General features: G+C 42.0%; 1 protein-coding gene across 2 annotated transcripts in view; it reads right to left on the bottom strand.

Annotated features, from left to right (window-relative positions):
• PDE4DIP (phosphodiesterase 4D interacting protein) overlaps positions 1-13,791 on the bottom strand; it is a 297,818-nt gene that overhangs the window by 212,270 nt on the left and 71,757 nt on the right. For both annotated transcript variants that reach the window (XM_063427119.1, XM_063427118.1), the window contains one exon: positions 3,276-3,386. In XM_063427119.1, the coding sequence (XP_063283189.1) occupies positions 3,276-3,386 (111 nt within the window). The remainder of the gene's footprint in view (positions 1-3,275; positions 3,387-13,791) is intronic.

The raw sequence follows: 13,791 nt of genomic DNA on the forward strand, positions 1-13,791 counted from the left end.
TGGGATTAAATCTATGATACAGCAGGACAGGTCATTATAAACACCCACTAACACTATCCTGCCATTAATATAATGATAAGAAATCCTTACAAAATACTCTGATCGTTCTGTATGTCTGTCAATCTGAATTCACCTTATAATGTCCCCATTGAATACGTCATTCTAATTACCCTGAGCACATGTGACGACAACGGCGGCTAGATAATATTTTGTGCAGATTCCTGTGTTTGTGTTTTGGAGAGAGTCAGCGTTCTAAGAAACTGTGTTAAGACAGGGAATCTCACACCGTTAGAGAGATCAATTTATAAAGAATGGTTTATAAAGATCGGTTTAGGGAGATAGGGTTATAGAGAACAGTTTAGGGAGATTGGGTTATAGAGATCGGTTTATAAAGATCGGTTTATATTTAAGCCAAAATCTTGACCTTATATATGATTAATTACTTGATGAAGGCACTTCTTATTTTAATCCTACACACAAGTAGCCATCTTCTCCACAGAGTTCGAGGCCTCCCAGAGTTCCGCTTCTCCCAACTGGACGAACTCCTATTTGGGTATAGTGCATACTACTGCATAAATATACCTGGAGCTCCTATGGGGTAGGAGGGTGGTTATCCTGGACCCCACTATTGAGATTCATGCTTCTAAAGTGCATTAAGGAATATCCTAGAGTTTATAGTGTTGAAATGTTGATGGCCATTTGTACCTGCAGAGAAGTCAGGAAGGTGCAGGAACACGCAAGGAACATTAGAGGATTATCTCATGGCCTACAATAAAATAAGTGCCCAATTCTGGGTACAAATACGCAGGAGGAAGCACCTGTCAACCCATTTGGCTTCTCTACCACCCTCTGATCCAGTGTGGATGCTTAAACACTTAATGTTGTGGCGTGGAAGTGTACCTTGGTGTACAATTGCAACCTTTCCATTCTAGCAGACCATGTGCCATAGGGTCAAGAGCCCCACATTATTACCATCCTCTCGCAGAAGACGCATTTCATATGCTCTGGCTACCAGCAGATATTACATACTTCATTGGGGAAATAATTTGAGTGCAGGATTTGGCCTACTGTTTTCTCTAATTTAACCCGGGGACTGTGGAACAGTTGTCTCTTGAGTCTCCATGGAAGAAAGATGGCTGTGCTTGCGCTTGGTGAGAGACTTGCCAGCAGAGAACTACAATCCTAAAACAGGTGTAGGGTCAAGCAACCAAGAGGACTCCAAGTGGAGGGCCCTGAGGATCTGGGACACTAGTTCTGAGCTAAAGCAATTATTTTCTTGCCGATTGAGTCGATACCCCCTCAGTATGTTTCTTTCCTGCTTTGTAAATCTCTAGGTACAACAGGGCTGTCAAAGCTTTATATGGATATAGAGGGTCAGCAGTGACGTTAATATGCTGCCCCTACTAGTTAATTTATTGTTTTCTTTTCTCCATCTATTACCTAAAAGTGCAGTCACATGTTCTTAAAGGAGCATTCTTGTCACCCAGAGCACTTCATCCGTGTCCCCTTAACTCACAATGTAAAACAGTTTTTAAGAAACCGTTTGGAATATTTTCTGAATTAAGTCCACCTCTAGTGGCTGTCAGTATGACGGCTCTTCCACGGCACCAACCGAGTAAAGCTTTCCTATGGGGAAGTGTGAACGTGCGCACAGCACTCGCCGCGCATGTGCATTCGGTCCCCATTGCTCTATGCGTTGGCATCGCATGGCAACGCGGGAGGGGAGGGGTAAGCGGCACTGAAGGAAAAAGTAAGTCATTTATTATTCATTTTTTTCAAAGTTGAATGCACTGGGGGAGGTGGGACATCTGATTGAGAGTAGGGACAGGGGCAGTGGGGACAGATTTGTATTCCTAACGCCATAGTGTTTTCTTTAAGATTGCTATGCACTCTGCAGCTTGACCACCTTCCTTATCTTGTAACCTCTGCAAACCATTACTTAGAATTAAAAAAAAAATGGACCTGTCTAATGCAATGAAATATAAGTTTTCTAATTTTATATGGATACATATTATTTCTAGATAACTGAGCAGGGTATATGTGATCAGCACGACTGCTCTTTCAACGTATTTGTGCACAGTACTGCGTCTAAGAAAAATAAATGATTTTATGTGCAGGCGGCGTCATAGCTAGAATTCAAAGCAGAATATTCTGTTTTCACTCAATACTTCCCAACTTCAGGATACAATGTAATATTTAAGAACTTTTCCAATATTTTACCTTCAACAAAAAAATCTTTATAGGATTTACAACTCCATTTTTTACTATAAAAATATATTTCTCTCTTAATGCTGGCTGAAAACAAAATAATTTTCGGCATGTTTCTCATTTTACTTTTCTCAATATAAATGTATTTGGTGCCTTCACATGAAAGTCTTACTGACGTCAGACATATTAACCATTTATCTTTAAATGATACTAGCTCCAAAACATTCAATAATTTGCCACATATTTAGCCATGTTTAATAAGCAGTATTACCCTCTAAACCACATTATGCCATTGAAATACAACCTATAGGTGAGCATCGATTTTATCCATAAAAATAGGCCAACGTTCTACCAACCATTTAATGCCATTACACAATGAACCTTATTCACCAGACACCGAACTGTACTGAATTGAAAACAAATTGTAAAATTTAGGCTAAAGACTGGGACAATAGCCGAATAAGAGAATTGCCTAAATCAGCACTTTTTACCCAAATTATGTAAATTGGTTTTTAATGCTGTTTAGTAAAAAATAAATTAAAACAAATATGAATTTATGGATGACAATCAAACAAACTCTAATTTAATTATTCACATGTAAAAAAAAACCAAAAATAAAAAGCAAGCCATAAAATACAGATAACACAATATATCCAAACATTGAGAAATGAAGAAAGAATGTACAGAGGACACCCTGCGCCGTGTTCGCAAGACGCGTCTTATTAATACATTTATTTGTCAATAAATAAAATCCTCATTGAATAAATAAAATCATTGAATCATTCTGCAAATATCAAATAATAAATAATTCTACGTCTAAAAGTGATGCGCGTTGGGTCCTAATACGTATTTTCTTCGCTGAATTTATTTACGCCATCTTGCAAACACGCTAACATTTCACTCGTGTGAGGGGTTCATTTTCTTGGTGTATTCGAATTTAATTTTAAATAATTTTATTATTAATTACAATAAAATTTTTGTATACATACATATATATATATATTTTTTTATAATTTTGTTTTCTATACTACAGCGGCCGGCAACAATGGCGACACTGATCTACTTACTCTTTTGTAGACGTCATCGCTGCTGTCCTCGTACTTTTGTTGGATTCTCTCTTCCAAGAAGTAGATTCGCAGCTTCAGGCTGAAATTTTCCTTCTTCAGGTCATTGAGATGCTGTGACAAAGTTCGGTATCCGTTAGACATGGTACGTGGTCCATACGGCACCTCTACTCCTTAATGTCTAAGTCTCACAACATAATATACAAAAAATATATACAGTTCTAGCTAACCTACAACACACACACAAAACCAAACCAAAAATACGTGGAAACAACTATGAAATCATAGCTGATGTCTGTTAGCTCGATGGGAGCTAAAACCCTCTTGTGCAGTCAATAGGACTGGCGTGTGGAGAGACAGACCAGCTGTATACCTTTTTTTACTCCAGAGAGATATTTATGGAATCTCGACCAGACAACTGTCCTAACTCCATTACAGGCACACATGCTGAAATGTGATACACACACAGTAATGACTGCAAGGTCCGATGTGACATTTACTAAGACAGCTGTTATAGGCAAGTGCATCACATTATTTTTTGTTTTTATTTTGGCGGTGGAAAACGGACAATAACTGGCCATTACATTTTTTTCTTCAACCCCCATCGTTCATTCTACCTTATTACGCATTACAATTTAGGTTAAAAAAAAAAATGTGGATTCAGTCGGGATTTAATCTTTGGTTACATTTTAATAAGTGTACAGACAGTGTTATTTACTAACGGCTTATTTAAAATTCACTTTGACTTCACTTATTCCTGACAATCCTCACATTAGTGAACAGCCTGGACAGAATGAGACAGCAGACACAAGTTTCTAAAATATTATAAATATAAAAACAGTTCTTCCCAGAATCTTTTTTTTCCCTAAACATCGAAAGATTTTCCGGACACCCGTAACTCAGCTCGGCCCAGTGTCAATTAGGGAAACGGAACTAAAGAGCAAACCAAAAAAAGCGTAAAAACAGGCCAATCCGTATGCTGCAAAATCTATATACATCAGATAATATCAATGCTTGGCATTGCGCAGTTCAGAAACGCGATAGTTCGAGTAGATTTTGTCTTTGGAATTTGGAAATTCGACCAAACACCTGATTGGCATAATTCAGCCAAATTGCCGTTCAGTCTGAAACAACTCTCAAGTCTACCTCCAGTCCCAGTTTTATAGAACTACTATTTAAGAAGAGGTTGGCCGAGCGAAAGGAACGGAATACAGATTCTAAAAGTTAATATTACACGCACAAAAAACTATATTTTTGTCGAAAACGAGTCAAGCATGCGTCTGCTATCAGCAATGACATTTCATGAATACTTGATTATACAGCGCTACGGAATATGATGGCGCTATATAAATAATAAAATAATAATACACTGAACAAAATTATAAACGCAACACTTTTGTTTTTGCCCCCACTTTTCATGAGCTGAACTTAAAGATCTAAGCCACACCTGTGCAATAATCATGTTGTCAGCATCTTGATATGCCACCCCTGTGAGCTGGATGGATTATCTCGGCAAAGGAGAAGTGCTCACTAACACAGATTTAGACAGATTTGTGAACAATATTTGAGAGAAATAGGCCTTTTGTGTACATAGAAAAAGTCTTAGCTCTTTGAGTTCAGCTCATGAAAAATGGGGGCAAAAACAAGAGTGTTGCATTTATAATTTTGTTCAGGGTATATTAATGCAATGGAGTTAAAAGACTAACAATTTTTTGTGATTTTATCTTAATAAGTGAGCAGACGTGTGCACCGCAAAAAAAAATGTGTTCCAGGAAAAAACACTAAAACCACATAAAAAATGTTTGGTTAAGCCAAATTTCGGCCATATGGTAGTACGGCTCGTCCGAATTTGGCTAACGGAAAAAGATTCGGGAAAACAAGTCAGACAAACCAAAGGGGCGTGAGAAAGGGCCTGTAGCGGAGCGGCAATATTAAATCCCACGATCTCCGCTGGTATTAAGGGTAAATCCACAGTCAGCGCTGAAAAGTAAGGCAATATCCCAAATCCCCCAGTAACCAGACAAAACACAGTTCCTTGGAGTTAACTGAGGTCGAACGGCGGCCACCTAGGAGAGCCTTTAAGTACTGATTGCAACAATGTTGCAATCGGTTAACGAGCGCCACACGTCCCTCTATGGGTGGTCTATCAGGGGGGCCCACATTCGTTTCACGAACAGCCCGTACCGTCGCTGTTCGTGAAACGAACTACATGAATGCTAGTGACTTACGGCTGCTAGCATACGAATTCTATGGGCAACACAATATACATTCAAGTTATACATACATCACAGCAATACATACAGACAACCTTTGGCTACATAAAGTCCAGTATCCTAGAAGTGGCTAGGTTTGCCACAGGGCCACTTGGTGTAATGCAACATATATACATAATATTTTTTGCATATTATTCGGATAGGAGCCTTTTCCTGCCATTTGTTTCACGGATCAAGTGAGAAAAAGTAACCAATAGCGGGAAATAGAGGAGGATAAGTAAAAAATAAAATAAAAATATATATTTATTAAATCTATAATATATAAATATAGATGTTTTTATTTCATTGCCCCTCCTTTATCCTTCACTGCTCACATCTCACTTGATTTGCGAATATAACCAACATTTAGTGACTGTCCCCGTCCATCAACCAACTCTTTGTTTGTGCCGTAGGCGGAATTCTGAATCCCAAATTGCGAGTTTTGTTCCTGATTCAGGTACACATCGCTCAGGATACAGGGAATGAAAATGAATGAATGAATGAAATGAATCTCAAAGTCCACGGCTTGACAAGCTTGCTTTGAATCTAGGAGTCAGCTAAAAAAGTTAGGAGCCAGGTTTTTTTTTAAACTAACAAAGCTTTATTTGCAACCACAAAAACAGAATGCTTAAAGGGACATTATAGCCACCATAACTACTACAGTAATGTAGTGGTTCTGGTCTCTATAGCATGTCCTTGCAGCCTTAGCACTGGTAACACAGCTTTTTCAGAGAAAGGCAGTGTTCCCATTGCTGTCTAGTAACACCTGTAGTGTCAGACGGCCACTAGAGGTGCTTCTTAGTCAGGAGCTGCGCACCTCTCTAAGTCTGTTACTAAGTGACAAGGTTTTTAATGCAGAACTGTCACACGTGGAGTGTCGGAAGACATGTTACAAAGTTTACATTGTATGGCGGTTACTCCAGGTACGTACATACGCATGGACAATGGGACAATGTTCCCTTACAGATGCCCAAGCACGCATGAGAGCACCGGCAGCATCATGGGGCGATAACCTCACTCCGAACACGGCAGTGCTGGCCTACTCCAGTTAGTGCAAAAAAAGCCGCCCCCAAATGCCCAAGGCAAATGTCTTGTTAGCCTTGCGGCTAACAGACATGCCGGGCTGCTGGGCGGTCGGGCGGCGCTGGCGGGCGGCTGGCGAGGGAGCACTTCATCTGAGCGGTTTGCTCAGCTCCCTCGCGCGCCGCAGAGTGAGGCTGGGAGCCGGAATATGACGTCATATTCCGGGTCCCAGCCTCACTCTGCGGCGCGCGAGGGAGCTGAGCAAACAGCTCAGAGGAAGTGCTCCCTCGCCAGCCGCCCGCCAGCCGCCCGCCAGCGCCGCCCGCCCAGCCCAGCAGCCACTGGACCACCAGGGAGGAAGAGACCCCCCCCCAGCATTCCCAAAGGTAAGGAGGCTGGGGGGGGGGTGTCTAAATAAATGTAAAAAAATGTGTTAATGTGGGTGGGTGAGTGTGTGTGTCTGTTAGTGTGTGTGTGTGTATGTTAGTGTGTGTCTGTGTCTGTTAGTGTGTGTGTGTGTATGTTAGTGTGTCTGTGTATGTTAGTGTGTGTCTGTGTCTGTTAGTGTGTGTGTGTGTGTGTGTGTGTGTATGTTAGTGTGTGTCTGTGTATGTTAGTGTGTGTCTGTGTATGTTAGTGTGTGTCTGTGTCTGTTAGTGTGTGTGTGTCTGTTAGTGTGTGTCTGTGAGTGTGTTTGTCTGTTAGTGAGTGTGTGTGTCTGACTGTGTGTGTGTGGCTGTCTGCCTGTGTGTGTGTGACTGTATGCCTATGTTTGTGTGTGTGTGTGTGTGAGACTGTCTGCGCGTGTGTGTGTGTGACTGTCTGCCAGTGTGTGTGTGTGTGTGTCTGTCTGTGACTGTGTGTGTGTGGCTGTCTGACAGTGTGTGTTTGACTGTTTGTCTGTGTGTGTGTGTGACTGTGTGTGTGTGTGTGTGGCTGTTTGCCTCTGTGTGTTTGGCTGTCTGCCTGTGTGTTTGTGTGTGGCTGTGTGTGTGGCTGTCTGCCTGTGTGTGTGTGTGGCTGTCTGCCTGTGTGTGTGTTTGTGTGTGACTGCCTATGTGTGACTGTCTGGGCAGACTAGATGGGCCGAATGGTTCTTATCTGCCGTCACATTCTATGTCTGTGTGTGTGTTTGTGTGTGGCTGTCTGTGTATGACTGCCTGAGTGTGTTTGTGTGTGTGTGTGTGTGTGTGTGTGTATGGCTATCTGCCTGCCTGTGTGTGTGTGTGTGTGTGTGACAGGGTGTGTGGGAAGGGGTAAGGAGTGGGGGAGGGGCGCTGTGAAGATTTTTTGCACAGGGCGCCCAAATGCCTAAGGCCGGCCCTGTGCTTACCCACTGAGTGTTGAACAATATTATACTGAAATATATACTGCCAGTTATTGTATAATGCAGTTAGGTGATCTGTTTCCTTTTCCGTTGTCACATTACAATAAGATTAAATATGAAGGGCCATTCTGCTGCCCAAATACAATAAAAAAAGAGAACAAAAAGCAATCACTGTTTAGTAGATATACCCAAAATAAAAACATGCATGTTCTTAATTATGCGTTTTTAATTGGAGGTATATTTAAAAACGTGCTGCTTTTGCAAGCCCTCCCCTTCTAACCCCGCCCAGACTTTCTGTGGCTGTCCAATCACAGACTTCCCAATGCAGCTCAATGAGAAGTCTTTACTAGGCAGGTGCTCTGGGCAGTTGCGGCCTCTTGTACTTAGCTCCACTGAGGTAAGCAAACCAGGAAGTAACTGGACCGGTTATCTGACTGACAGCTAGGGGGGTGTAACAAGGTTAATTTATAAAAGTACTAATTTTCATTGAAATCTGTACTTTTTGTAAAATGAAAAAAGGAACACACTCTTCACACATAAAGCACTTCAGAAAGGTAAAGTGGATCCTGTATGTCCCTTTAAATTGTTTTAAAATTGAATTACATTTAGGTTACATGTATTGGGTGTGTGTATTTGCACTATCCTCTATATGTATCATAGCAAAGAGAAACCCAAGACCAGGAGTAAGCTTGATTCTTTAGGAGCTGTTTGAGTCTCCACTAGAAAGAGATGACGATGATATCACTTAGCCTTTTCTTATTGACGATTAGCATATAATCATGGAATTGTTGCAAGCTTCACACCATAAGGAAGCTTTAATGTTGGGGATTTTCTTCTCAGTGTGATTATAGAGAAAGCGGGTCTAACACAGGGCACAAGCGGACACAGATTCTGGGGGAAGGGGGGCTTAGCAGCTGCCCCTTGGGACGTCTATCCAACCAGCATTTCTGTTTTACAGTCTAACCTTGACTCCTGGCGCTGCCTCTCACGAATGAAAAACATTTGAGATGAAAACAATCACACATTTCAACACCAGAAATCAAGGACTTAAAGGGACACTATAGTCACCAGAACAACTACAGCTCATTGAATTTGTTCTGGTGAGTAGAATCATTACCTTCAGGCTTTTTGCTGTAAACACTGTCTTTTCAGAGAAAATGCAGTGTTTACATTACAGCCTAGTGATAACTTCACTGGCCACTCCTCAGATGTCTGCTAGAGATCCTTCCTGGGGCAGTGCTGCACAGTGTGACTGACATTCAGTGTCTCCACCCTCTGCGTGCAGACACTGAACTTTCCTCATAGAGATGCATTGATTAAATTTCTCTATAAGGAGATGCTGATTGGCCAAGGCTGTGTTTGACTTGTGTTGGCTTTGCCCCTAATCTGACAGTCTCAGCCAATCCTATGGGGTAGCGTTGTTATTGGCTCAGACCACCACTTGTGATGATGTAAGCAGACAGAGTCAGTTCAGGGGCAGAGCCAGCAGCTGCAGACTTGAATACAAGTAAGGCTTTCCTATATTTAGGGTGGCTAGGGGAGTGGGGTAAGGGGGCTAGATGGTGTTTTTAACACTATAGGATTTGGAATACATGTTTGTGTAAATTGGCATCTATACATGCAAGACTTTCAGCATTGAGCAGATATCATAATCAGAGGTTTAGAGACAGGAATTCACCAGCTTCACTGAAAGACATTTAGGTGATATCCCCTTTCTCCCTCTGTGTTCTAATACTTGTAACTCAAGAGAGTCTTACCTTCTCCAATATTGTTCCCATTATATTACATACTTTCAGATAGTTACCTCATTTGGATACTGATCTTATACACAAGTATCGGTTTGCCTTCCCATCTTTGTGAAAGTTATCCATCAATTAGCAGCACTATCTCTTGTCTGTACATACTCGTATCCTCTGTATATATCTTCCTTATCCCCTGTATCCCTGCGTGTTAAACCTTTTTTAATGATATCTATTAAATGTTAGATTTTATTGTTCAGTTTATTTAAGATCCCAATTTGTTGGGACAGATTTTGTTCTCTCATTTCTTACATTGAACTTTTGTGAAGGGTTACCCCCTCCAATCTGTCCTACGGTAACTTCCTTAACAGCTTTTTCTCTTTCTTTGTATATTTATATATGTGTTAATATGTTAATATAGCTAAGCTTTTTAATGCTCCTCCTGTTATTCCCAATATCGGTCACTTCTCACTTGCTTGACATCAATACTTAGTGTCCTCTAGCCATCAATTATCGTTATTTCCCATCAATCATCTCTCTTTGTTTGGCTCACACTCAGCCGTTGCGAAGCTCGTTTGGATTGGAATTCGGGTAAATTTCGGCTCACAGTTTGAGAATCCCACCGATCACCAAATCGTCTCAAATTTGGATGAATTGCAGTTCAGGCTAAAACAAGTCTGAATGTTGAGAACCTGTATTTGAATATTACTTTTTAACATACACAATAAATACTACACTTTTATATTCGACCACTGATTTAAACAAGCGACGTCAGCTATTGTTAATTCTTCATAGTACGTGATCAAACTGACTCAATCTCTCCGACTCAGATACTAAATGAAATATAACAGTGTTAAGTAATAAAATAAAGTGATATTTAAAAAAAATTATTATTTCCCAAAATTCTTAAATCCTAATATATATTTTAAGATCGTTTTAATGATCCGATGCCAATTTTTTACAGTCAGGAGAAAGATCTGTGAAATGAATGATATTATTTGTCCTGACATCCGGTGTATCGTCAGCTCACGAGCTTTGTATTATTAATGAACCGGACGATCAATATGTTTTAAAAGCTTCTAAATACATTTAAAACCCTGGCCTCCTTCCAGTGCCAGATATCATCTTTCAATGAAGTTGCATCTTGGTTGCCATATGTGTGGGACGTAGAGTCAGTTGGAATAAAGAAACGAGAAGGTCGGACCAGGTTTAGTGAAACAGATATGGTAAAAGCTATATTGTATGTGATAAAAGGGTCATTGGACTTGGATTCATCTTATTTAATATAACCTGTTATTATTATAATTCTTATCTTGCAGTTATACAACGGTACATGACAAAGTAATGTTGAAAGAAACAAAACGTGATGAATTTGGAGCTCAATCCATTTTACAATCTGGGAAATCTTGCAGGGTCATTCACTAACGTGAGAAATCAAAGTGAATTTCACATTTAAAGTAACACTAAAACCTGTAATTCTAATGATTTAGTGTCCCTGTCCCTAGTTAAATACAGGTCACCCCCCGCCCCGTTGCCATTAAATTAATCAATTAAAAGATTTACTTACCTCTCTGCTTAGATCTCCTCCACCCGTGATGTCATTGGATAGGCAGGGCCTCCTCTGTGCTGGTGCAATCCAGCTCTGCTCATAGAGGACCATTGGGGACCTGATGCGCATGCACGGTGAATGCCACACACATATGCAAGATTCTCCATAGGAAGGCGTAAAATCAATGCTTTTCTATGGAGCTTCTACATCACGTTACATATAGTTACATAGCTGAAAAGAGACTTGCGTCCATCAAGTTCAGCCTTCCTCACATATGTTTTTTGCTGTTGATCCAAAAGAAGGCAAAAAACCCAGTTTGAGGGGGTGGAGTCTGACCTCAGAGCCGTGCAGACACGAGCAGCACGAGCTCCTGGCCGACGGGACATTTTGACGGCACAATCTGCGGCTATATAACCACAAAACACACCAGAGGGCACTCCTGTGGTTCCGGGTGCACTGCAGAACCGAGTGACACCTTTTGGGAGTCCATCGGGGCCTGGAGAACGGAACGCCGCATGCGGCCTACTAGAGTAAGAGCTGGGGAGGGGTGGCCCATCTCCCGAGAGCTGGACTCACCAAGCGACTTTGCAGGACTTTGCAGGCCCCCTTTGGACCGGTGGGGGTTATACCGGTCTCCACTGGGTGAACGGACCTACAAACTACCTGGCACTTCAGACTGCAGTCCAGAACAAGCACCCAACAGCGCCCAGACCACACAAGATGGCGGAGGCTCTTTTAAAGGAACCGCACACCGTCAACCAGCCACAGGGGCCCAACCAAAGCACCCTTGAATCCAGGCTGGACGCACTGTTCGAGGACTTTTGGAACAAGCTACAGACAAGATCCACAGCCGTCCAGCCCAGCCTGAAGATGGAAAAAGGTCCATGGCAGAAGCCTCACAGCCGACAAAAGCATGTGGGGGGGAAAAGGCAGCATGTAAGTGGGATACACTAGGCACCACCCAACACTGCACAACTCAAGCACATCCAAGCCTCACACCCACACAAACACCCCAAGCAGAGACCCCAAGCTCCCCGCCGGCGTACAGGCCGTGAAAGCCTAAATACCCGAAACCGTGCTCTCAGGCAGCGGGTCTTAAAGAGACTTAACACCGTTCCGCACCCATGCAAGAGCGGGCAGCCGACAAGACACAGGGCACTCCAAATCAGCGTCCCCTGAAAAAGGAACAGGGACTTGACCTTAAATAAAGCTACAACCTACAGAACGGGGGCACAAACCGGAGGTTGGAGCAGAGCCCAGACATGGCGCGACGCTACAGTCCCACACCTGGACATTTTTGTCCTTGTACCACCTATGCTACCAACAGGACTGGGTCCCGACGAACGCGACAACCAAGACACTGTGCATTCTCCGATAGGTATCGGCTAAGCTGGTCACCAAATGCAGCTACCCCCGCACAGAGGTATTGGTCCTCTGTTCCTATAAGATGCACCCTCACACCCGGTGGACTTTGTTATATGCTGCCCTCTACTGTTTAGCAACCAGTCACTTGGCGTAGCTAAATGTGTTTAATCTTTTGTACTACCTTTAACCATTTATCAATCTACAGTATATTCAGCTTGCCTACCTAACCTTTTTACTCTCAGATATGCCTAGTCTGAGCTAATCTAATCTGAGCGTATGCACGCTCTAAGAAACGCTTTCCTTTATTGCTAATCGCTATGTCTCAGTCTCACCTCGTTTTTACCTAACTAGTACAAGCTATAACTTAAGACATAAGTACCTAACCTGCATTTACTAAAAAATTATGCAGTTCTTGCATGCCATAATACTGTATTCATTGTATGGTTATTTTAGCTTGTACACGCTGTTGTGGCGATATGAGCTTGTTTGTCTTACTCACGCACTGCAAAAATATAGAATAAAAAAAACTCCCAGTTTGAAGCACTTCCAATTTTGCAACAAACTAGGAAAAAATATTCCTTCTTGACCCCAGAATGGCAGTCAGATTTATCCTTGGATCAAGCAGTTATTACCCTACATAGAAAGATTATATCCTTGAATATCCTGTTTTTGCAAGTATGCATCTAGTAGCTGTTTGAACATCTGTATGGACTCTGATAAAACCACTTCTTCAGGCAGAGAATTCCACATCCTTATTGTTCTTACAGTAACAAAACCTTTTCTTTGCCTTAGACGAAATCTTCTTTCTTCCAGTCTAAACGCATGACCTTGTGTCCTATGTAAAGTCCGGTTTGTGAATAGATTTCCACATAGTGGTTTGTATTGGCCCCTGATCGAGTTTTAGTTGGTCAGTGTGGTGGAACTCCCTCTAGTGGCTATTATGCTACTAACAGTCACTAGAGGTGGACTTAAAGGGATCCTATAGTGCCAGGAAAACAAAGCCGTTTTCCTGGCACTATAGATTTCTAAGGTCCACCCTCCCTCGCACCCCCTCTCCCTCGGTGCTGTAGGTGTTAAAACCCCTTCAGTCACTTACCTGAATCCAGTGTCGATGTCCCTTGGCGCTGGATCAGGCTCCGACCCATGCGCCTAATTAAGGAGACCTAATGGCCATGCTCGCATTAGAATTTCCCATAGGGAAGCATTCATCAATGCTTTCCTATGGGGAAAGATCTGACGCTGGAGGTCCTCATGCAGAGCGTGA

The sequence above is a fragment of the Pelobates fuscus genome, chromosome 7 (assembly GCF_036172605.1).
Source record: "Pelobates fuscus isolate aPelFus1 chromosome 7, aPelFus1.pri, whole genome shotgun sequence".
In the NCBI taxonomy this organism is placed as follows: Eukaryota; Metazoa; Chordata; class Amphibia; order Anura; family Pelobatidae; genus Pelobates; species Pelobates fuscus.